This window comes from Simochromis diagramma, unplaced genomic scaffold (assembly GCF_900408965.1).
Source record: "Simochromis diagramma unplaced genomic scaffold, fSimDia1.1 OVJJ01000618.1, whole genome shotgun sequence".
Classification (NCBI taxonomy): domain Eukaryota; kingdom Metazoa; phylum Chordata; class Actinopteri; order Cichliformes; family Cichlidae; genus Simochromis; species Simochromis diagramma.
In genome coordinates, this window is record NW_024387423.1 from 3,672,536 (window position 1) to 3,697,098 (window position 24,563).

Here is a 24,563-nt window from a genome sequence, read left to right on the forward strand (position 1 = left end):
ACTATCCTTGACTTCACCCACTGGAAGTGCTGACTTGTCAGTGCATGGGGTAAGAGATCCCAGCTGTGTTTGTTGCAGCTGCTGTGATGGTCTACATAACACGCACAAAGTGATTAATAATCTTTACTTCCTCTCCTCCCATGTGTGATCCACCATCATATCTGCTCCTGCTCGTCTATTCTGCTTTCTTCTTCTTCTTTCTGTGAACTAGATGTGTAGTGTGATTTGCTCTGGTGTCATTCTTCCCCCTTTTTTCACAGAAACAACATTAAAAGAAAGAACTGCAGCTAAAGAGAAGATGGGTGTTAATGTGTAGTACGATCAATACTTTAACGATGTCAGCTGTTACTTAAACTGAAACTGGCACTGGGGGAAATACAAAGACTCTGAAAATACTTAGAAAAATTAACCACAAATGATTTTTTTTCTTAAAGTGAAAACCATTACAGCTTTTAAAGGTTCCTTAAAGAAGACTAGAAACAGAGAAAGACGTGGACTCAGGAGTTCCCCAACTTTGTAGTCCATTTCTTTAATTTCACACACCTTAAACAAACCTCCTATTGCACATAACATTACAGTACTCAGATCTATATTTTATCCCTCCTTGTCTACAATAACCCTAAATTTAAAAACATATTCATTAAAAAAATAATTTCTCCTCATTCATAACATAATATACTCTTCTGTGTTAAAAATCATTATGTAAAAGCATCTCTTTGATATGAAGGAGTATTAGGGCCACATTAAGAGAAACATGTATGGATCATTTTGAGAATAAAGTTAAAATTTCGAGTCGAAAAACTTTTTCATGGAAAAAAAAAGTCCATAATGTGGATATTACGGTTGTTTCAAGACAAACTGCCATGGTTGCTCTACCCTCTGCTTCAGATTCAGTTTTAGTAACAATAAAGGAAACAGCACACAAACACAATGTGGTTGATAAGTATAAAGATGGTGCAGAAAGCTGCATGTGGTCAGATGGAAAAAACAAACTCGGAGGAGTGGATTTGTGCAAAATGAAATCGCTGTTAAGCTTTTATCGATGGTTATACTGTCGTGCAAAAAAGAGGATGTATGTTGTATCACAAGACGGCTGATCAGTTTGTGTCACTAACTAATCTACACAAGGCATTTTGTAGATGGTATAGCAAAGGTGGCAGTTTGTCTTGAAACAAAAAGAAAGAAATCATTTTGAACAGAATGTCAGTTTTTCATCTGAATGGACTTTGGATCAAGTCCTTTTTAGAAATATAATTTAACAAGAGTTTTGCTTTATGTAAAGATGTACAGTTCACAGCAGGTCGTGCTATCTGGGCAGCATTTCCTGCAGGTCTGCCACGACATAAGCAACCACGGCCCACAATGCCGAGCAGAGGTCCATGTCTCGAGGGTCCTGGACGCTCATGGTGTCGCCTTCACTGTGGTGGAACCAAAAGTAGCGGCTGTCTGCCACGTGGAGGCTGGCACCTGGATGACACAGGGACAGAATGATGCACAAAGAGCGTCACAAAACATGCTGGAAAATCTGAAACTTCAGCTCTGGAAACAGTTCTGGACTCAGAGTTTCGCAGCTGTAAAGAAGCATCGTCATTGTGTCTGATTTATTCCTTTAGAATATTTCGCTTTATGACTGGTCACAGCTGTAATTTGTAATTTGTGTCCTTGTAATTTGAAACTAACGAAAACCACCAAAGGAAAAAAATCTGCTCTGAGCCTCAGTTTACATTCTAATTTTATATCGACTTCTTGTCTAAGCTATTAAAAATGCTTTGCTTATGTTTATGTATTAGAATATTTTGTATTTACTGTGTACTCAAGGCTTTAATTTAGTTTGTGACCTAGAAATCATACTAAACCTATATTTAGTAAGTGACATTCAGTTAACAAAGGATTTTCTGAGCTAATAGCTGAAAACTGGGCATGTTTTGACATGTTTTACAAGCGTTTACAAAAGAAGATGTGGCAGGCCTAAAAAGAAAAAAGAAAAAACTATCAGCAGATGTAGAAGCCTCATCAGAAATAGCCTCAGTGGAAGAATGGCTGTCATGAAGCCATTTCTAAGGAAGAGAAACAGGGAGAAAAGGCTGACGTATGCTAAATTACACAAGAACTGGATGAGAACAGAGGAACAGGCTCTGATGGAGTGATGAATTCAAATTTTAAAGTTTTGTTCAAATCATCATCAATTTGAGGTCAGCAGAGACATACAACAGTGAGTGTTTACAGCAAAACACGGTGGAGTCTCTCATGGTTTGGGACTGAATTTCAGCCAGTGGTGTTGGAGATCTTATCATAATTGATGGAATTATGAATGTAGAAAAGTGCAATCACTATGCAATACCATTGGCCTCCCCAGACCCCAGACCTCAGCAATATTGAAGCTGCGTGGGATCATCTTGACAGAGATGATGGGAGAACTGACAAAAAGGCAGTCAACATCCAAAGAAGAGCTTTGAATGTTCTTTAAGAACCATGGAGAACTATTCCTGAAGACTTCTGAAGAGTTCGGGTTGTCAAACCAAATATATATTTAAACTTGTTAGAATTTTGCAAACTCTGTTTTTGCCTTATATAGTATATTCCCGTGTATGTTTGTGCTTGCCTCATCAAATCACTGCATTAATTTCCCATTTTCCAAGCAAAATATAAAGAAATGAGGGGTAAGTTAGTAGTGTACATTAGTATTGTTAATGTTGTATTGTATATGAGTCTGTATGTAATGCGAGGGTTACTTTATCAGCTAAAAACACACGTATAGGTTTAACAGATTTGTTGTAACAAAAAGTTCTGTTATGGTGACTATTTGCTGTTCTTCTTTTCTTTTATAGGGTGTAGTAATTGTTATTCTGCTTTTTATACACTTGTATTCATTGAAGGAACCGCAGACTACTATTTTCTAAAACCATTTAAAGGCCAAGATGACCCTGCTTGTACTTGAGTTATTCTTTATAATGTTAAAGTCTTAAAATCTCCACCCATTCCCTAAATAAATCTTTTAGCTTCCATCCAGATTATTAAAAAAAATTCCCACAGCTAGTAATGCTGACCAGTCACTCACAGACACGTGAGTTCCCTTTAAAACAGTGTGGCCCCACATTTATCCAAAATTAGCAGAAAGTTCTGCTTAAACATCACTTCAAGGTTAAAATGTAGGATATAATGGAAAAAATATAATCCTGTGTCACATTGGTGACCTGTCCAGGGTGCACCCTGCCTCTCCCCCTATGGTAGCTGGGATAGGCTCCAGCCATTCCTGCAATTCTGATAAGGATAACAGGACAATAATTGATTGATGAATAGAAAAATATACATTTATATGGGAAAGTTTAGGAATGCTAAGCAAACTGTAACATAGCTGAAACTCGATGAATACAAAGTGTGAAATGCATACAAACTGAAATAAGATGTGAAAGGTCAGAGAATGTAACACATATCCTAATAAACAACTAAACTGTTTTGTTTTTTTAATGTATTGATTTTTTTTTAATCAATTTCATCAAACTATAATAAACTGCAGTAAACAGAACCTGCACTACATAATACGGTACTGTAGATGGCAGTGTAAAAAACAGAAATCTGCCCAGAAACAAACAGAAGAACCCAGGAGCAGTTTGGTTTTGGTTAGCGGTGTCAGTCACGTCGAGGAGGTGTTATTTTCTTCAATGCAAACGTAAACTCCCTTTGTATACACTGCCACAGGAAGACGAAGTGAAGGAGCAGTGGTTAAATTCATTTTCACTACTATTCCTCAGCAGTACAACCCCAACCGCGTATAGTGCTCATTCATTTTACCGAGAGCTGCTTCCTGAAGCGGTTCAATGCTGGATTTTCGCAGTGGTTAGTCCTGAAAGACGAGTCAGTTCCCACTTTGCTGGGAAAATCTGGAGAGTCATGAGTGAGTGTGCTCTGTTATATTTTTACTGTTGTTACAGTGCAGAGCTGCTTGTGTAGCAGCAGTAGAGCACTGTAAAATAATATAAACCTGCAAATAAGCCCATTTAAAAATGTGTATTGCTTTAATTTAACCATCCGCTCGATCTACCAAATTGAAAGAAGAACCCAATATAAGGCAATAATCCTGCAGGCATTTCTAACACTTATTATAATGTTCACCCAACTCTGATGCTTGATGATGGTTGATGGTTTCAACATTGAATAACTGGAGTAGATATGCAGTGCAGATATCCATCGGTCACTTCTTCCCAATCAAAAAGAACATCTCATTTAACCCTAACACGTGATAAATGACTCATGGCCCTCAAAAAACAGCAGGTGAACGGAAACAGTGACGTCTATTTTGAAGATATAAAGCACTGTTTTTTTGTGTGTGTTCCAAATACATGGACCGGTTTCCATTGCTTCTAGTGCTTTCTTTATTTGCTATTTTAGGATCGACTGTGACCATCCTTTGCTAAATGGTAAATGGCCTGTATTTGTATAGCGCTTTATTAGTATAGGACCCCAAAGCGCTTTACACATTCAGTCATCCACACACACATTCACACACTGGAGATGGCAAGCTACATTGTAGCCACAGCCATCCTGGGGTGCACTGACAGAAGCGAGGTTGCCGGACAACTGACCACCACCAGTAGCCAGCGGGTGAAGTGTCTTGCCCAAGGGCACAACGACTGAGCCACGATTGCCTGGAGAGGAGAAAATGCTGTCCTACATACTGAACTTAGAGGAGAGAATCAAAGCATCGATCCTATCACACTATGACCAATCAGATATCAATACCAGCGTTGGTATCAATACTGTTTGGATTGAACCACTCTCCTCTACCGACCATTCACGACAACAACCGACATAATAAACAAAGTGATGCAGATCATGTAAATGTTCATTCATTCATTCATAAATGTATTTTCCATTTCATTCCATGACCTGCTGATATATTTGGTTTTTAAACAACAGCCTGTTGAACGCAGAGCTGAACTCTGAACATCCCACTGCTGTAATAAAACCTACTTGTTCAGTTGTTGCCTTGCATGAAAAACAGATGTATATAAGCTCTCTAAAGATTATGAGATATATTAACTGATCAAAGCGTGTTTAGGGTTCTCTATAATTAGTTTGCGTTTGCAATTGCTGTTAGGATTATCATAAATCAATGTATACTTCAGGTGAGCTGGGATAAGTGATGGATGGATATGCGTGTTTCTCTTTGAAAACAGTGAGGCGGTTCAGATAAATGAGAGGACGCTGAAATCAATATTCTTTTGATATAAGAAATAACTCTTTCATAGAAATTGCTGAGCATTAGGACTCAGGTGCAGAGCAAGACTCCTGCATATTTACAAACTGAAAATGTGTAAAAGTGTGCATCGCTTCTTATTTTTAATAGCGTATTGCAGCATTCACGCATTAATTTAACACACTAAGGACTAATTAGCTGCCGTTTTAGAAAATCCAACAGTTTTTTTAATGTCTAACGTACAGGCGTTAGTATTTCCAACCTTAATGTTCCCTTTTCTTTAAAATTCCAACCTTGGTACTGAAGAGAGATTTTTCACAGGCTGTTCTCATTTATATGGCCTCCATAAAACAGCAGGGTTTACACATGGCAAAGTAAGGTGTGTATTTTTTTAGTCCATCTTCTGATCATTGTAGTTACAACACAGCAGATATCTGGCATTACATTGTTAGGAGACTAGTGTATGTTCGAATTCTCAGCACACCGCTCTTCTCTTTTTTAAACTCCTTATCAGTTCTCCTACCCACCCTTTTGCCCTTGATTAAGTACAATGACGTTTTCCTTGAGGAAAAGAGGCAAAGGAGATAGGAGGTACTTTTGGAAAGCACCCTTTGACTAAGAAGCAGTTACTGGGAAAATCTATAGATATCTCCTCTCACAGTGTATTTTCAAAATTCCAGATCAGATAAGCCTGGTTCCATCCAGCCTCTAAAAATAAGTGCAAATCCTAAACTTTTAATGAAACACTTTTGTTAAAACCTTTGAATTTAAGCTGAAAACCTGCACTTCAGCCACATCTCAGTGATTTGATTTAAACTCCTCTGTGGTGTCATCATTCAAGGACATGGCCCCGAATGTTTCTAGTAATGCTCAAACTATCTATTAAGTTGTCCAGCTGTAGCTCAGGAGGTAGCATGAGTCATCTAGTAGTTGGAAGGTTGGTGGTTCAATGTGTGTATGATTGAGTGAATGAAGCTTTCAGTAAAAAGTGAATTGAATGTAGAGTTAAGAGTTTATAAGCACCAATTCATTTACAGTTTATTTGTAAAAAACTTGGCAGGTGATTGGCTAACTTAACACTAAATGGAGAAAAGTTTTGGGCCACACAATCACTTAATCTCTGCATTCAAGTATTTTCAGTCCCATTGCCGCAGGTGTTTATAAAATCAAGCACCTAGCCATGCAGCCTGCCTTTGCAGACATTTGTGAGTGAATGGGTTTGCTTTAAAGAACTCATTGTATTTGAGTGTGGTGCTCTGACAGGATGACACTGCTGCAACTTCTCATGAATGAATGTATGAAATGTATTACCTCCTACCTACTCCATGCTGTTAGTAATATTGTTGCAAAGTGCAAGTGTTTAGGATCAATAACTGCAGAGTTGCAAACTTCCTCTGGCTTTAGCATCAGCACAAAAAGTGTACACTGGGCACTTCATGTTATGGTTTTCCATGTCTGAACATGTTGTGTACATTTACGTGGCCCAGTACTAACTAACCACATGATATGCAATAGGAGAACAGAAAGAGGAAAGATTAACTAACGTCTGAGGCACTTTGAAAGCAAGCAAACAGCCAGTGCAGCAAGTTTTGAAGTTATAATGTTGGCACTGAACCTTACCATCTTTGGAAGTAAAATTTGCACATAAAATGCACACTAAAAAGATTTGAAGATTGAAGTAGGTAGTAGATAAGAAAATTCTTAACAGAATTAGGGTTAAAACTATGTGACGATCACGATCTACAGATGATTTTGCCATCTGCAGAAAAAGCAAGAGGAGGAAAAGAGGACCAATGTCTTTGAAGATAAAAAGATCTCATGTATAAAAACTTTAAAAAAAAACAACCCTGCTGGTATCTGAAGTGTGATGCCAACTCTCACGTTATTTAAGAACTGAAATGTCTGCAAGGTGAAGCCTGACAGAGACAAATTACTATGAAATAAAAAAAGTCTTTTAACATTAGATTACAATTTTTTTGTCTATACTTGTGCGCATTATTTCATGGCACTTAATTTCAGCTTTATTCACTAGCAGCGGAGTGCTGGTATCGACATCTCTGCTAATTTATGTTACGATTCAGTAAACCTAGAAAACTGCTGAAAGCAAGTCCTGTCACTTGGCAGCCACTTTCTGTGCTTCTGGGCAGTTATTTGGGCAGCTGAAGTGCTGATTAAATGAATAGGAAGATGGTGGAAAATTTAATTTTAGTGGTCACTGGGACATAAAACTGCATGTGCAGACTTCACAGGTCAAGCTTGAACTGCTTAAAATTTATTGCAATTTGGGCACAAAATAATCATTTAAGAGCCACATTCCTTACAAAGGTTATACTTCAAAAAAACATGCAACATTGCATCCCCTCAGAGTGCCAGCATGATCCATGTCTGTGGCTCTCCCAGCAGAGCACTGAACAAACTCCATGCTAATATCACAATGTGGACAGCAGATAGCTAAACATGTTTGATTTTGCAAATCTTTTTATGCCGAAAGCCCAGTTAGACACTTTGCTGTTAGGCCACTACACTATGAGATAGATAAATAACTGCATAGTTGAAATGAATGAAAAGCATTTCAACTATGTATTCAGCCAGTAAAATGACTGGCTTATATGTGTTGCACATTGGCTGCTGTAAAGCAAATGATTGCTTTAGAAAACCATTTTTCACATAATGAAATTCTCACATGGATTCAAGTAATTGCTATGACACTTAAATTATTACTTGAGTGTCATAGCTCTGCTTTGTAATTGCTCATACTGTTATTGCTTTTTAAAGCTACTTAATGCCACAACTCGAGGTTTGACTAGTTTCAGTTCTTTATTTAGATAGATGGCTCTTGTCGGGCAGGCCCTGTTCCTAAGTCATAAAGCCACAGCAGACATTAACGGATGAGCTTAATCTCATTAAAATTAAATGCTAGAATTTTCTTTTGTTAAATAAATATTAAAAATTTGGGGCCATGAATCTTTTTTGCTTAAAAAAGAAGTTTAAGTGAAGAGCTAATACTGCCTGTGTCATTGTTTAGGGCAGTAATAGAGGCCTTTGTGGCATGCTGATCTCTGTCTGTAGCTTCCCAGACTGCTGCCCCAGAAAGAAGATCAGTCAGCACACAGCTGTCAATGAAAACCCGGCAGATTTCCCTCCGCAGTACAGGTCTGTGGCCCTTCAGATGATCAAGTCATGCAAAAAAAAAAATCCTTTTTTGCTTCCACTATAATGGCATATATGTGGAGGATCCTGTCAGGGTTACTTGTTCCTTGTATTTGCACTTAAGCTACACAGGCACAAGTTCACAGCACAGATTGTGGTGTTTGCACCGTCACCTTTCCCTTGGACAGCCCCATGGTGTTCCTACAACCAACATTAGTAAAGCGATCATCTAAGAGTCCTCGACTCAGCCTCGAGGAGGACCCTTAAAAATGCACCTTCGTCGAAGGCGGTTTGTAAAGAAGAAGAAGATTTAGCGTGATTGAGGACGGCATTTTCATAGAGGGGAGTTAATGAATAACACGCCAACACTATGTACTACAAAATCAATTCTCAAGTGAAAGGCAAGAAATTGGCCCTCAGTTATGAATAATGTGCACAGAAATGATCTTTTCTGTGGATAACTCTAGCATTCAGCTGCTGCGTCAAGATGTTAACAGTTGACACTTATAATGGTTTTCTACTACAAAAAGCAGTGTATGTTTTCATATCCTACAATCACCAGAAAAGAGAAAGTATTCTTAAAGCACAGAGTGTCGTGAAGCAGGGCGTGAGCCACTCACAAACCGTTAACAATGTAAAACTCCAATTAACTGTAATTGAGGCAGCTAAATCTCTGTCTCTTCAATACATCAAAGAAGGGGTGTTTCTGCACCACATGTTTAATGAGGTTTTAAGTCGTCTTTCACACATTATTCTATGGTGTCTTTGTGACTGCAATGTTTCACTTCTACAAAACGCCTCATTTTAACGTTTACAAAACCACTAAGAGAAACTAACCAATGCCTACTCTCAAAATCCTGAAAAACCGAGGTAGACTACAGCTTGGTGGAGATTGTTGTATTTACTGCTTGGCACAGTTCGTTTGAAGTACTTGGTTTCCAACTTGTAAAAAATGGTACCGTGCAGGTCTTCATGAAAACTGATTTAGCTGTTGGCTGCTCAGCTGTCAGGAGCCTTTGTCAGCATATGACAGCTCCTGTTATATAGGCTGCAATATGATGTGTAGAGGTGCTTATATTTCTTTTTTTATGGAAATTATAAAAACACATACTGTTTTAATAGATCTGTTGTAATAAAAGTCAATTCTTCTCCACTTGTAAGTTTTTTTGTATTCGTGTGTATGTGTGTAACTTTTTTCCTTCTCACTTGATTTTGTAGCTGCAAAATCCTACATCGAATCCTATAAATGAATCTCAGAGTCTCTAAAGTTAACGTGACCTTACTTGTGCTCAGGTTATTCCTCTTACTTACAGCAGTCCCCTGTCTGCAAATAGGAGAACTTCAAATCTAGAGGACTCTAAGTAACCCCACTACTATTAATATTGACTAATGACATGTGATTTCCAGTAAGAAAACTCTAAAGGTCAAACACCAAAAATGTTTGCACTATCCTCTCTATCGTCTCCCCTGAGATTGTCACTGTTGCTCAAGTAAATGGACTACAAGGAAAAGATGAAAACTTGTGGAGGACAAAGAGCGCATGATGTGTCAGCCTCAGATAACAAACTCACTGCTGTGAACAAAAACAAGAACCAATTCTCCAGCATCGGTGGGATAGTGCCAAGAAATTAGAATGCAAGTGGTGACATCCAGCATGAAAGAAATCATTTTTGAGATACGAGGTAGTGGAACATGATTAAATTAGATGGTTAAAGTTTACACCAGGGATGTCAAACATAAGACCTGGGTTCCAGAACTTGTCCGCCAAAAACTGGCCCACTGGACTGCTTTGGAAAATGTGAAGGAAGGGATCAATTTTAGACTTTTAACTGTTTTACAGCTTTTCTAATGGATAAAGACTTTCCCATTGCCATTCATACTACACGAAAGTAAGAAACAGAACAATTAAATAACAGTAAGTTCCTGTTTTTCATTATCGGCTCTCAAAAGTTCACAAAAAAGGAACTTATTCTCCTTTATCGACCAAGATTTATACAGGCCTAATGACTTATTTTTGAAGTTTGGCTTTAAAATTTAAAAAAAAGTAATTCTCATCTTTCGGTAACCATTTGAATAGGTGCAGATTATTTTTTTCTGTCCATGTTGAGACAGCAGTACCTTATGCCACCGTAATAAACCAAATCTCCTTGTAAAGCTCGTCTTCTCCCCTTTCTGTAACTGTTTAAACTTTGTCTCTAGCATAAACATTAACGTGGTAAATAAATGGTTAACAATTTTTTTTTATCATAATTACAAGAAAGTGTGTGCAATGAGCTTAAGGAACTTTTTTTGTAATTATGCATTTAAAAGTTTCGTGCTAACAGATTTTTATCATTTCGTACAGCAGCATTTCTTTGTCATATAGACAAAATTGAGAGGTTAAGAGGCTGCAATCAGACTCCTTTTTCTTATATTAAAATATATGAGGGATTCAAAGTGTAGTTAAACTTCTTTACACTGACAGAATGGGTAGTTTCTCTTAAGGTCAAAGTCGACTATACCATGTAAAATGTGACATCCATGGTCTTCAAATTTCCATTTAGTATTTTGTTTTCTTTTCACGCAATATATTAATTTTTTTTATTTAAATGTAATTCAGAGTATTTTGTGGTTTGCGATGTCTGATAAAACTGTAAATAATGACTACAAGGCAATAAAAAATATTACTACTGTTAGTGGTAGTGTTCATTTTAAAGAGATGTATTTTAATTTTTAACAGCAAAACTGTTTCTAAACTACAAATTCAGTTGTGAAAAGACTGATAAATTGCTTGTGCCCAAAGTGTATTTATACTGTTAATATATGAGTCAGTGTCTTTCAATATGTTACAATCCATCTTCAACAAACAGTAACACATGTGTAGAAGAAAAGAGCAGAAAATAGTTCGACAAATTTCTAAAGTAACAACAAGACAGAAACAGACTTCGATATTAGGTAAAACCTTTTCAAGGGTTCATTGTTTTTTCATAACATGCAACACAGAATAGCCAATTCAAAAATGTAACTAAACCAGCTTGAGATGATTTGAGCTTTTAGGCATGTGTGTTATCCTACTGGAAGATGGGTACACTATAGTCATGAAGGGATGAACATGGTCAGCAACAATACTCAGGTGGGCTGTGGTATTTAGACGATGCTCAGTTGGTACTAGGTGGCCCAAAGTCTGCCAAGAAAATATCTCCCAGACCATTACACCAGCAGCAGCTTGAACTGTTGACACAAGGCAGATTGGATCCATGCTTTCATGTTTACCCCAAATTTTGATCTTAATATCGTAGCAAAAATCAAGAATCAACAATGAAAGTTTCCAATTTTGGTGAACCTGTGTGAACTGGAACCTGTGTGCTTATTGTACGGTGTGGTCTTTTGCTGCTGAGGCCCATCTTCTTTAAGGTTCAATGTGCTGTGAGTTCAGAGATCAGAGCCATCAGATCAGCAGTTTCTGAAATAGCCTGTCTACCATCCACAACCACGCCCCAATTGAAGTCACCTTCTTTCCTCATTCTGATGCTCAGTTTGTACTTCAGCAGGTTGTCTTGATCATGTCTACGTGCCTAAATGCACTCCAATGCGACTGGCTGATTAGATTTTTGTACTCGCAGTTAGAGATTTAAACTGAGATACAGTTGAAAAGGAAGTAGAAGAGGTCTGTATGTTTTTTTAAAAATATAACACTAAACAATTTCATAAAATTGATTTGATTAATCTATATTTATTACACTTTATTTCAACTCTATACTGTATTAGCAGTAACAGGACTGTTACAACTTTAACTTTAATATCCATAATTTAGACGTCTTGAAGTGTTGCTTCATAGTTTTAAGTCATTCTAGTTACAATACACAACTGGCTTTAAGGAAGTGGAGCCAGATTGTATTAACTAGAATCTGTTCATAGACCATCGGTGAGGATGTGATTCTTTGTGCTCAGCACTTTCCGCCGAAGAGAGATCATTAAAATTCCCACCACTAAAAGTAGGATGTGTTACTTCCTTTTTAACTTTGTGCTCATTGGTGATGTGGCTTTCCCCAGCCTATCCCAGCTGTCATGGGGTTAACACTCAGAGACAGACAGCTATTCATGCTGGCATTTACAACTATGACCAATTTTGAACAATCAATTAAAAAAAAACACGCATGCTAGGTTAATTGGAAGGAAGATGGAGAGAACCCATGGAGGCATAGAGAGAAAATGCAAACTCCAATGTCCCTACTGTCCCCTTTAAAATAAACCTTTAGTTATACCATTTCGTTGCAGACAGGCATATTGATTAGACTGACCTGGAACTCCTGCCTGCATCCATGGTGAGATGTCTGTCCCTTCACCGTGGGCCTCGAGTTTGGTTGTATTAATGGGAGCCAAAAGTTTGACCACTTCTTCCATCACCTGTCGAGATGGAAAAAGACACAGGAAATTATCTTTATATAACTATTATGACAATATTATGATTGTAATTTCTAGATTTGAGCACTACTGGAACATTCAGTGACAACGTACAGATGTTTTGGTTCCACATTAACATGATAGATGCTGTGGTTCCTACTACTTCCTTTTTACATGTAAATATATGGAACCTTTACAGACTTTAATGAAAAAACAAGTACATTTACTGGACAAGATGCTATTTTCATGTCAGTTTGCAAAATCTGTGTGCGGCAGAATTCACAATCTAATACCACTATTTTCGTTAAATAGTTGGGTTTTAATATCACCTTTTGTGCTGCATCACTGCCTGTAAATTGCAGGCCAATGGGGGTGAATGTCCCCAAGTCGGACTCCATGACAAGGTCAAAGTTGGACATGTTTACCTGTGTGCAGAGAGGACGCAAAAAGGGGGAACATGTCATGATCAGAGATAAAAGGTGAAAGAAAGCAAACCGAACCAAAGTACTCGCAAACAAAGCATACACACTCAGCCAGCCACTATAAGTACCTTGAGCAGCTGCCTTAACTAATTTAGGCAATTTAAAATGTAATTATACATCAAATGTAAGAACTGGACCAGTCCCACGGGCAGTTATGGTACACTGGTGTTTCTGGTTTTTAAAACGCAGTATATTACAGGTCAGGGCCTGGTGTGCAGCAACAACTCCAAAGAAGGAAATTGTAAGACTCCAGATTCTTATTTAGATCCTTTGCACAGGAAAAACATGGGAGCTAGCCAAGTCCCTTCAGTTTGGAGGAAGTGCCTTTTTAAACTGCCTTTTCACAGTTGTGACCCTTCCCTGCTTTTTGGGCAGCTGGAATAACATTGGCTCAGTGCTTGTTTTCTACTGATTGGCACAGTAACAGCAGACAGTACCTTGTGTAGATTAAAGTATTGCTGTGCTCCGACTCCGCCCTGCTCCTCGGCTGTCCACAGCACTGTTCGCAAAGTTCTCCTTGGACGCAGACCTACAAAGAGATGAAGACACATACACAGTATAGAAAGAGGAGGATAACGGCTCCAAATATTAATAATGACATTTTTCTTTTCTTTTTTTTTTTTGTTGAATAAGAGGTCTTTGTAGTCTTTGTTTGATGACCCAGTCCTTGTCCAAGGCTCATTCAAGTAAATTGTCCACAAAAATACTGTACTTTATATGCAGGTCTGCCTCCTGTTGCAGTTGTGTGTATTTTGTTCCTCTGCAAACACTGGGGTGAAATTACTGTTTACAGTCAGAGGATTTGTTTTTCATTTTGTCCCTGTGTTTAGAACTGGAAACTTTAGCTCCACTTAATGATCTTTTTTTTTAAATTGGTCTCAGTATCGCCACTGCTGGTTATTCTGCTTTCTGTGTCTGCACATACTGATTGTTTCCTCTCTTTTTAATGAACACATTCACTTATTCTAATAGAATTATTAGATTTCATAGTAATTTTGTGACTCAAATAAATAAAAAATAAACAGAGGATGCTCTGCTAATCCAGCGTAAAATGTTTTAGATTAATAACATGAATAGGTACGTTTGCCATCTCCTTTTTCTGATTAACATTTAAGCAAAACTAATAAACTTGAGCTTTTATTGCATTCTACAATATGCACATGTTATTATTGCTGAAGTTTATCTGTGATTTACTTTAAGTATTTCTCTGTATATTACCAAGGTCTTTGATGAGTGACAGGGCCTCCCAGGAAATCATGGCTCCGCCTCCGTCATCCATGGCACCCTGGCCCACATCCCAGCTGTCCAAATGTCCGCTCAGTAAGACAACCTAGAGAGATTGTACAGATAAAGAGAAAATGTGTAAACAAGAAACAGAGGAGCAAATCTGAGGAAACAGATAGGCAGACAGTGCTGCCCATATCCTGTTGACTTTTTATTAATGTAGACACACATAGTTAAAAGTCCAGTTAATTTGATTCTTTTTTTAACAATAAAAAGGTTTGTATCAGCAGGAAAAGTGAGATTCGTTTAAAAAAAAAAAAAAACAAAGAAAAAGATGAGAGCACACGGGTCAGTGTATCTGTACTCACAGGAATTTCCAAGATTCCTGTCAGTGGGATGTAGATGAGCCGTTGTTCAAGGTTGCAAAACATTTTCTGACCTGATCTAGCCCTGTCCGTGCAATGACCCAGAGTCTGCACATTCCCGTAAAAACCAATGTGTTTTTTTTTTCACAGTGTTTGCTTTCTTATGTAACTGAAATGGTAATATATGCCAATGTGTTGGTTAGTCGCCCATTTGATTCCAGACTGAGATGTCTAAACTATAACATTGGAATGTGATTATTTCCAGATACCGATGTTTCTCACAGAACGCTTTGCAGTAATTAATTTTTTTTCTCCAAAGTAAGTTTAAACTGGGGAGTCTAAATTATAGTATCTACTTAGCAAAGGAAAAGTGTAAGGAGTTTACCTTTATTAATACTGGTAACATCACTATTTGTGAATGATGCATAAATAGTGAGAAGTTCCACCCTCTTTTAATTCATACGTTTTCATGTAGAAAAGATTCAGGCTAGATGAAGCAGCAGTGTGTGAAAAATTAAGTTCACCTTTACTGCTTCCAAGAGTTTAAGTAGCAGCCAGCTGCTGCTAATCAAATGCACTTGATTAATTTCTCATCAGCAAGTGTGAGCACCGGTATAAAACAATGTTACAGAGTAAAGATATCAGCAATGTCTGAGAGAAGAAACCACTGCTGTCTATCAATCTGGGAAGGGCTATGAGGCCATTTCCCAAAAACAGTGTACAGTGAGAAATACTATGCATATTTATCCCAGCAAATTCATCCCAAGGTCAGACCATGCAGTGCTCAAAATAAGAAGAAGATTAAACAAGTATGACTAGTTTTTGAAAGAGGTTCCAGGAGGGGTTAAATTCCTCCATATGTGAAAGACTGATAAAGTCATACATGAAATATTTAATTCAATTCAATTCAATTTTATTTATACAGCGCTAATCCACAACAACAGTCACCTCGAGGCACTTTATATTGCTAGGTAACAATAACACACAGAGAAAAACCCAACAATAAAAATGACCTCTTGTGAGCAGGCACTTTGGCAACAGTGGGAAGGAAAAACTCCCTTTTAACAGGAAGTAAGCAGGCAAGTAAGCAGAACCAGGCTCAGGGCCGGCCATCTGCAGCGACCAGTTGGGGAGAGAAGGAAGACAGGATAAAAGACATGCTGTGGAAGAGAGCCAGAGATTAATAGCAGTGCAATCAATGCAGAGAGGTCTATTCACACATAGTGAGTGAGAAAGGTGATTGAAGAAGAAGTACTGGGAATCCCCCAGCTGCCTACACCTATTGCAGCATAACTAAGGGAGCATTCAGGGTCACCTGATCCAGCCAACTATATGCTATATGCTTTAGCAAAAAGGAAAGTTTTAAGCCTGATCTTAAAAGTAGACATAGTGTCTTTTTCCCGAATCCAAATTGTAAGCTGGTTCCACAGAAGAGGGGCCTGAAAGCTCAAGGCTCTGCCTCCCATTCTACTTTTAAATACTCTAGGAACAACAAGTCCAGAGTCCCCCAGTCCAAGAGAGAAGAGCTCTAATGGGGTGATATGGTGATACTATAAGGTCATTGGGACTGGTTATTCAAGACAAGGATTTTGAATTAAATTCTGGATTTAACAGGAGGCCAGATATATTTACTGTTTCACACAAACTCCTCATTTATGGGAGCACTGTCATCCTAGAAGGGGATCACTCCCATCAAGTGACTCACTACAACAGTGATGTTCCCATCCAAGGAGGCAAGTGGGCCCATTCCATTACAGCATAATATTCCCACGCTGTAGTTCTCAAGTATTTGCAAATACATTACATTAGTAAAGAGGCCAGTACAGCAGCGAGCCTGGTTTCACATTAACAGAATCATATACAGCCAGTTCATCCCAGGTTACAAACTGCATGAGGGATTTTGCAGTCAAGTCGTCTCTGCATTTAAACCATTCTTATAAACACACAGATTTGGGTCACCAATAGCACTGAAACATCAGGACATTTGTATATAAAATGAAACCTCAAAATGTGGATTTATTTTTCTATTGTACTGTAATTTTTACATTGGTTACACTCAGAAAAATAATCCTGCTCCTGTTAACTTGATATTATATTTATATACACTCAGCCACTTGGTTAGTTTTGCTATGACTCTGTTTAAAGCCTGATTGTACATTGTGGCCATAGCAGAGACCGCATAATGTGCTTTGGTTAAAAGTGTAAATTATAAGAGACCACAAATGTATTTTTTTTTAATGATTCATTGTGGTGTATGTAATATCCAAGCATGTTTTCCCCAACAAAGAGAGGCTAACATTTACAGTCAGTTCAGAAATCATTCATACCACATTTAATATTTGAAAGCTTAAAACTTTTTTAAAACTTCAAACTAAAAAGAAGGAAGAAGAAAGATGTAGAAGTTGGAGTGGGTGGAAAAAGTCTGTGACAAACTTAACTGTGGGAATGACTCATTCAGCCCCAAATGTACATCTTCTAATGAACACACACACACACACACACACAAACGCACATACACAATATGTCAGCCACGATAACTGCTACTGCAAGAGCACAAAGTCACAGGGCCAGAGATGATGTCAGCCATGTCATGTGTTTCGTTTCCCTTTCTATAATAAAGCTCCAAATGCTGGTTCCTATATCAGAATAGTAAAAGCTTACATCAGCGCTCTGGTTCAAGAGTCCTGACGGATTTTACCTTGGACTTTGCATTTAGGATGTGAACTTTTCAAACTGTTAAAGGGGGGGAGGCTTTCATTTGTGAGGGAGTCAAAGTTTACACAGATATAGTTCATATATCCCACATTAGTGGGAAATTTTCAAGAACAAACATTGTATACCATCATATACCTTCATCTGCCAACAAAGCAGATATTGCACACACACTTCCTTAACAACAACAGTAACATCCGCATACCAGGCAACCTCTACAAATATACAGTATACACCAGGGTTATCAGATGCCACTATGGAAATTTCACGCAGAGCGTGATAAACTGAGATGCAAAATTCAGTGCAGTCAAATTGAACAAGACCCCCCCCCATTTCCCTGCATGTTTGTTCCACACCTTTCATCACTTGTCTTTGCAAATAACTGCTACTATAATTTACATACCCGCTCAGCTATTTAGGACATGTTGGTTTAACCCATCATGAGCTGCCTTGTGTGAATGTACAAACTCCAAACAGTTACTTCCAGTATGCCAAGATAAATCTGTCCCTTTCGTTTTAACTGCAAACTGTTATGTTCTCTGACCTTTTGGCCTCTTGGTGAAAGAGAGCTGCTCCAGTTCCAGGTCTCCCACACAGCATTTTGCTCATTTAAGTAACTGCCTATACGGCTCCAGCAGCCAGCGCTCCTCACTGTTTGGCCACTGGGCTCTAAGATGTGTGGTTGCTGGAGCTGTGCTGTTCAGTGTAACCTAAAGTGATCTTTGGAGTTGAACTGTGGCAAGCCTGTGGGACCTGTCATGCTCTGTTGCTCTGTGTTTAAGGAAACCAATCTGTATGTTAGTGGAAGTTTGGTAAGGGTTTGCTGTCATTTTATGTACACAACTGTTCTCCTGTTTTGTGGCCAGCCAGAGCACTTGGGCATTGTATTTTTGTTTCAACACATAGCTCAGTGTTTCTTCTCATTCTAGTAAGAATGGGGGATTTTACTTGCTTTGGCCCTAGAACCCCTGGTGTCTATTTGCTTTCCTTTTTCTACTTAATTTAATATTGTAAGATAGTTGTAAATAAATTCTTTGTTTCCTATTCAGTAATCTTTCTTGGAGATTTATGGTTATGTTACAACTCAGCTTCTAGGTGAGGCGTTGTAACACAAACTCAAATATATTTACATACATCATGTACATGGCGCTGAGCATGCCTCTAAGCCCATTTAGCACTAAAGCCCAGAAACCTTGGGTAGTATTTCCAGGGGACTCTAAAAATATCTCCTCTAAAAACTGTATTTGCATACACTGAGGTTTCTGCAGGAGCACATAATCTATTCATCAGGTTCTACTTGTTAGATGTGTCATAAATACAAAGCACCTGCAGTGAACTGAAAAGGTATACTCTGCAGTTCAGTAGGTAGTAATTTAGTCTGCTCATAGGCTTAGAGTTAAAGCAGGCCATAGTTTGTCATCTCGTTCTGTTCTTGACAGTCTGATATTGAAAAGGTTTGCTACTTAAAACTGTGAGTTTGCGTTCCCTTTGTGAAGTAACAACCTTACATATAATCCATACTGGAAGAATATGATATTTACATCGCAACTGATATGCTTCATGTAAACTGAGTAGTTGCAGTTTGCAGTTTTATGCATTATATTACCTTAAAAAATACTGTGAGTAGTAAAAAGCTTGGTTACATTTAGCTGAGTTGAACTGATCAACTATAAATTTTATTTTTTTATGGTCAAAATGTTATAATTGGCTTACGAGGCAAATGAGAAGAGAAAAGAAAATAATCACTTATACTTACCAGAATATCTCTGGTAAGAATACCTCAAGGTGCTTTGTATTGTAAGATAAAGACCCCACAATATTACAAAAACAACCCCCTATGAGCAAGCACTTGTTACAGTGGGAAGGAAAAACTCCCTTTTAACAGGAAGAAACCTTTGGCACAACCAGTGGTGGATATCTGCTGTGACGGGTTGGGGGTGGTTACTGTATTGTTTAAATAATGCAGTGTTCTCATGAAAGCCTATTTTATACTGGTTCCTGGAAAGATTAAATCACATAAGCAAACACAAAATACAGGCAGAGTTAAGGGCTGTCGGAATATCTTCAGTCAGCAAAAACAGCCCACACTATTATTTCCTTCTCCACCGAGCTAAGATAAAAGTGGAAATAACTAAGAAGGAGATTTAAAAAAGGATTATTGGGACATCTGATTTCCTTGTGGTTTATGTGTAACATCCGACAAAACGGATTTACTGTAATATCAAAGTGGAAACTAGACAAATAATAGATGAGATAAATTTGTCAAACATGCATATCTATGTTATGAGTGAGTGAAAGCTACCTGCTCAGGGTGTTGCCAGCCTTTTATCTCAGCCACCGTGTTGAAAGAGTCAGCATCAGGAAGGGTCTTGGCTCCCATGGTGAGTTTAACCACAATTTTCTGACCTCTTTGTGCCATACGCCACATCAGCTCAGCATCCTCCACAGTGATGCAGGCTGTGGGGATGCGCTTCACTCCATCTTGGTAGTCCTGCCAGCCTGTGTGGGGACTACACAGGAAGTGATAAAGACAGAGATGTATGTAATATACCAGTGATAAAGTGACACTACAACATTTCTAGACAGTCAGATAGCTGGACACTTGGAGAAGATAGATATACCTGTTAATAGAGAATGGAGTGACTGATCGAATGAGTGTAGCCACAGCTCCTACTTTGGCTGCCTCAGAGGCACCATAAGCACGGTATGCCACTGTCTCTCCATAGCTAACATATGGCTGGTTAAAAACCACAATCCTTCCTGCGGCCTCACTGGCTCGACGCTTCAGTTCCTCAAAAGACTGAACTACCAACACCTCTGCCTCAATACCTACAGGAATAACAATCAATCAGTGAGCAGTAAAGGAGAAACAGATGAAATGAAAGTTGTTTTATACGACTATGGTCTTTACCTTCAGGGGGTGTTCCTACGCTGCTACCCAATCCCAGTATAGCCAGAGTCTTGGCTCGAGGAGCAGTCATCTCTGCACTCTCCTTCCCCCGTACCCAGTGTGGGATTTTTACTGGCTCTAGATAAGACAATTAAACTATGTTTATATTCACCAGAAATCAGCTAGAGTTCCCGTACGTTCTGAAACACATGTTGGATAAAAACTGTAAAACTTACCCAGGTGTACATCCAACCCATCCTGCACCATGGCATTGTACATGTATTTAATAGCCATCTCCAAGTTGTTTGAGCCACTGACGCGGTTTCCTATAGTGTCAGTAAAGTCTGCGAGCCGTCTGTAAGAGCGGTTCTGGGCAGCACCGAACACAGCCAGGTCAATGATCTGTTTGGCCACATCAGCATAGCCTGCTACCTCAGCTGCAACCCCAGCTGGGATCATGCAGAGACACACAACAAGAACATATCAAAACACTGTAAAGGCTTGCAAAGACTGTTCCAGTTCCACCAGTTAGTTCAGGTACACTGTTGTCATTGTAACTCAGTACATAAATCCCAACATTAAACTGATCAAAGGATCCAAAGTAACTGGAAAAAAATGCGTGGGTACAGAAGGCATTTATTAGCATTAATTATAAACTGGTTGTTTTAATAAAGGCCTTACTCTCTCAGAGTTTGGGTTACCTCTCTTTGCAGTATCATTGGATAAGACTCTGACAGCAGATCCTGAATTTATAGTTTGTGCAGAGTGGGGATGACCATCACAGAAAGAGGATAGGTTGAGAAACACATTGAGGGAGAGGAGGATACATAGTGTCCCCTTCCAAGTCATCTGTGAAAAGAAAATATCAGTGTGTCGTTGTCAGTTGATGTTAAATTGGTACTAAATCCTCCTTAAACCGCACACACACTGCAAGTATCCTCTCATCTTAGTACGAACTAAAAAGCAAACATGCATCACCCCTGCTAACACAGTTAATCTAGCAGATATGATTCAAACAGGCAATTCACAAAGACACTTACTTTGCACTACAGCAGGTATTTTCTATTTTTGATATGCGAGTGTGTATATGTAAATGTATAGGCATGTGTTTGCATATGTATATGCAGTTGTGGTATAAAAAGCAGGCATAAATTAATCATAGTTTTGGGCTTTTAATTATTTTTTTCAACTGTGCTTTTTTCATAGTGCAATGATTGCACAAGAATTTGGTTGAATTTATTTAGGATTTTCTCTAATCCACACAGGGTCAAAAACAAATATACAGGCTCTACAGTGTACTTTGACTTGACCGGGCCAAGGCCTATTAACTTCTCATTAGTTATCATGATTGACTTCAAATTTTACTTTATCTTTGCAACAATAGAACCACTGAACTACCAGCATGACTGTGAAGTAAGGTTTTACATTGCCATGGACCGAGAGGGTACCAACTAAGAAAAATGCTCCAAAATCAACATCTTCAAGCTCAACTGAAATTTGCAGTTGCCCACATGGACAAGCCAAATTCCTTCTGGTGAAAAGTTTTATGGTCAGACGAGACAAAGATTGAGCTGTTTGGCAACAATGACCTAAGAACACTTTACTAGCTGTGAAGCACGATGGTTGTAGCGTCATACTCTGGGCTGTTTGCTGCCAGTGATACTGGTTAACTGCGCAAATTGGATACAATAATGAAGGAGGACTACCTCCAAATTCTTTAACTTCACCTCAAATCAACAGCTAGACAATTTAAACTTTTGAAACAATTGCATGTTCCAACAGGACAATGATCCCAAACACATATCAAAACTGGTCTTGAAATGAATAAATTATGCTAACATTAAGCTTCTGGAATGGCCTCTCAAATCCTCTGAAAATGTTTAGACTATTCTTAAAAGCCAAGTACAATACAATACAAGGAAACCAACCAATTTAAATTAAATCTACAAATTCTGTCAACAAGAATTTCCAAATAACCAAGCCAGAAGCTTGTTCGTGATTACCAAAACGACTACCATCCGGTCAAGGTGTGACTTGCTAAGGGACATTTAACTAAACCTGTATGTATACTTTTTAGCCCATGTGGATTAGAGAAAATCAAAAATAATTTAATACTTGTGCACCCATTTCTTGTTTTTTAACCAATTACCATGACATTCATCCCAAGATGATGTATATGTGTAAATACCTCTTTTTGGTATGTTACTGGGTTTATAAAACCAAATATATGCGGCAAATTTTAAACAAGGAATTATGATAGGAAAGGACATAAACAGGAAGTAAAGTGATAATTACAAAACAGTGGAGAAAGGGTGGTATTAAATAAGTTTATGCTTATTCCTACTCCTTTTTTCAATATGTTAAGCCATGTATTTTTGTATGCTTTTTGCATATATTTTTTAGATATTCGAAATTAAGCCTTAAGCAAGAAAAGCTACGCTACCTATTATTTTACAGTACTACACTATACGTGAATGGCGCTTTATTGGAAACGTTACGCTATCCCCAGTTATAGTTTTACTTTCACTTTAGGACATTACAATTATACTTTATTTCTTAGTAAATGTAGCTGGACACCACAATTGTTAAATTATCATATTAACACAGACGGCTTCATTCTCATTTTAAAAAACAAACACGATATATATAAAAAAAAGTATTGCAACACAGACGAATAGAGAAGGACAGAAACGTTACAGCGGTTTAAACATTTCACAGTAACAATGAGCGCAAAACGCGCTTCTCCATAACAGCACAAACCCTTCGAGTCAATTCAAAGTCTTTGGTTTTGTTGACGTTGCAGGACTTCGTCCAATTTTAAGGGTATGCCAAATACACAAATACCGCAACGTAAACAGTTCCGTACTCGTGATTACAACCTGCATAGCGCACTTCCGGTTTGTCTTATTTCAAAATAAGAGCGTTATGCTTACCATAACTATAGTTTTGTTATGCAGGTATTAAAATATGGTTACACACACACACACACACACACACACACACACACACACACACATACATATATATATGGGTATTCGCTAAGCTTATAAACTACTAAATTCGTTAAAGAATAAACCACACCCAGCCCCCCACTCTCCCATTTTCCCCTCACAAAACTACAACTGGACATTAATAGTTACATTAATAGTTACAATAGTTCATACAAAACGATTTTTGTTAAAATTACCCCTCATAAGTAGTATAGTCTATTCACATTATGGACATTATTACTATTATACTCACCAAGCTTTCAAATATGTAAAATATGTCGGACATACAAAGATTAAGGAACTCATCACAGACTCTCATGGCCAGCGCTTCCACATAGAATACTTATAATCAGTGTCTCGGTTCACAATTGACCTGCTGTTCAGCTGTGCATATATGATACCTTTCATGCGTAACTAACACACAACAATAAATATTATGTTCCAGCATAAATCAGTGTTTAAGTACCCGAACCTGCAATTGCACATTATTCCAAAACTGACATTTCAAAAAAGATGCTCTATTTGTCTGTGAAGCTTTTGAGAAAGCTTTGTCTACCTTTCTTTAACATGTGTTACAGGCTGTTTTGGGTTCACATCTGACCTGCTGTTCAACAATTTGAATGCACAGAAGAAATTGAAAGTTTACACACAGAAAAATACCACTACTGAATGAAACAACACAGCTGTATAGAAGAAGTGTATCAATCTCACTTTTGGTATTATGTCAAGAAAAAGGAACTGCCTATTTAGAAACTATTTAAAACCAAATGCTAAATCACGCACTTCTTTTTATGAGTCTTCTCTTAGTCATCCTTCCTTTTTGCAAACAATGTTATGGTTAAAATGATGCCCAGTGCTAACAGTGTATTGTGTGCACACTGTGGGAAACACAGCACATCTCAATCTGTGGTTTTTATTTCTCATCTTCCCCTCCCACTGATCTTCTGCATTCCTCACCAGTCATAGATATTCACATCAAGTGCCCCACCCATGTGAGATTCATATTAATTTATTTTATCACACTTTACTACCACTTTTATGCTATTAACTTATGTGCATGGCTCTACTTTCTATTCCTGCTTCTTTTCTACTACAGCCATCTTCTGTATACATAAAAAAAAAAAAAACCTTTTGTGCATCCACATGTTCTCCTTTTGTTTCTGAAGATCT

General features: G+C 38.1%; 1 protein-coding gene across 1 annotated transcript; it reads right to left on the reverse strand.

The window, feature by feature from the left end:
* Window positions 1–504: 504 nt before the first annotated feature.
* LOC120722261 (carboxypeptidase Q-like) lies at window positions 505–23,297 on the reverse strand. The gene is made up of 11 exons (XM_040013181.1): window positions 23,164–23,297; window positions 21,105–21,252; window positions 20,640–20,852; window positions 20,425–20,541; window positions 20,135–20,342; window positions 19,816–20,023; window positions 14,431–14,542; window positions 13,650–13,741; window positions 13,060–13,155; window positions 12,628–12,733; window positions 505–1,467 (listed from the first exon to the last, which is right to left on the reverse strand). The coding sequence occupies exons 2-11, from the start codon at window positions 21,250–21,252 to the stop codon at window positions 1,307–1,309; spliced, it is 1,461 nt and encodes a 486-aa protein (XP_039869115.1). The 5' UTR covers window positions 23,164–23,297; the 3' UTR covers window positions 505–1,306.
* Between the last annotated feature and the right edge of the window lie 1,266 nt (window positions 23,298–24,563).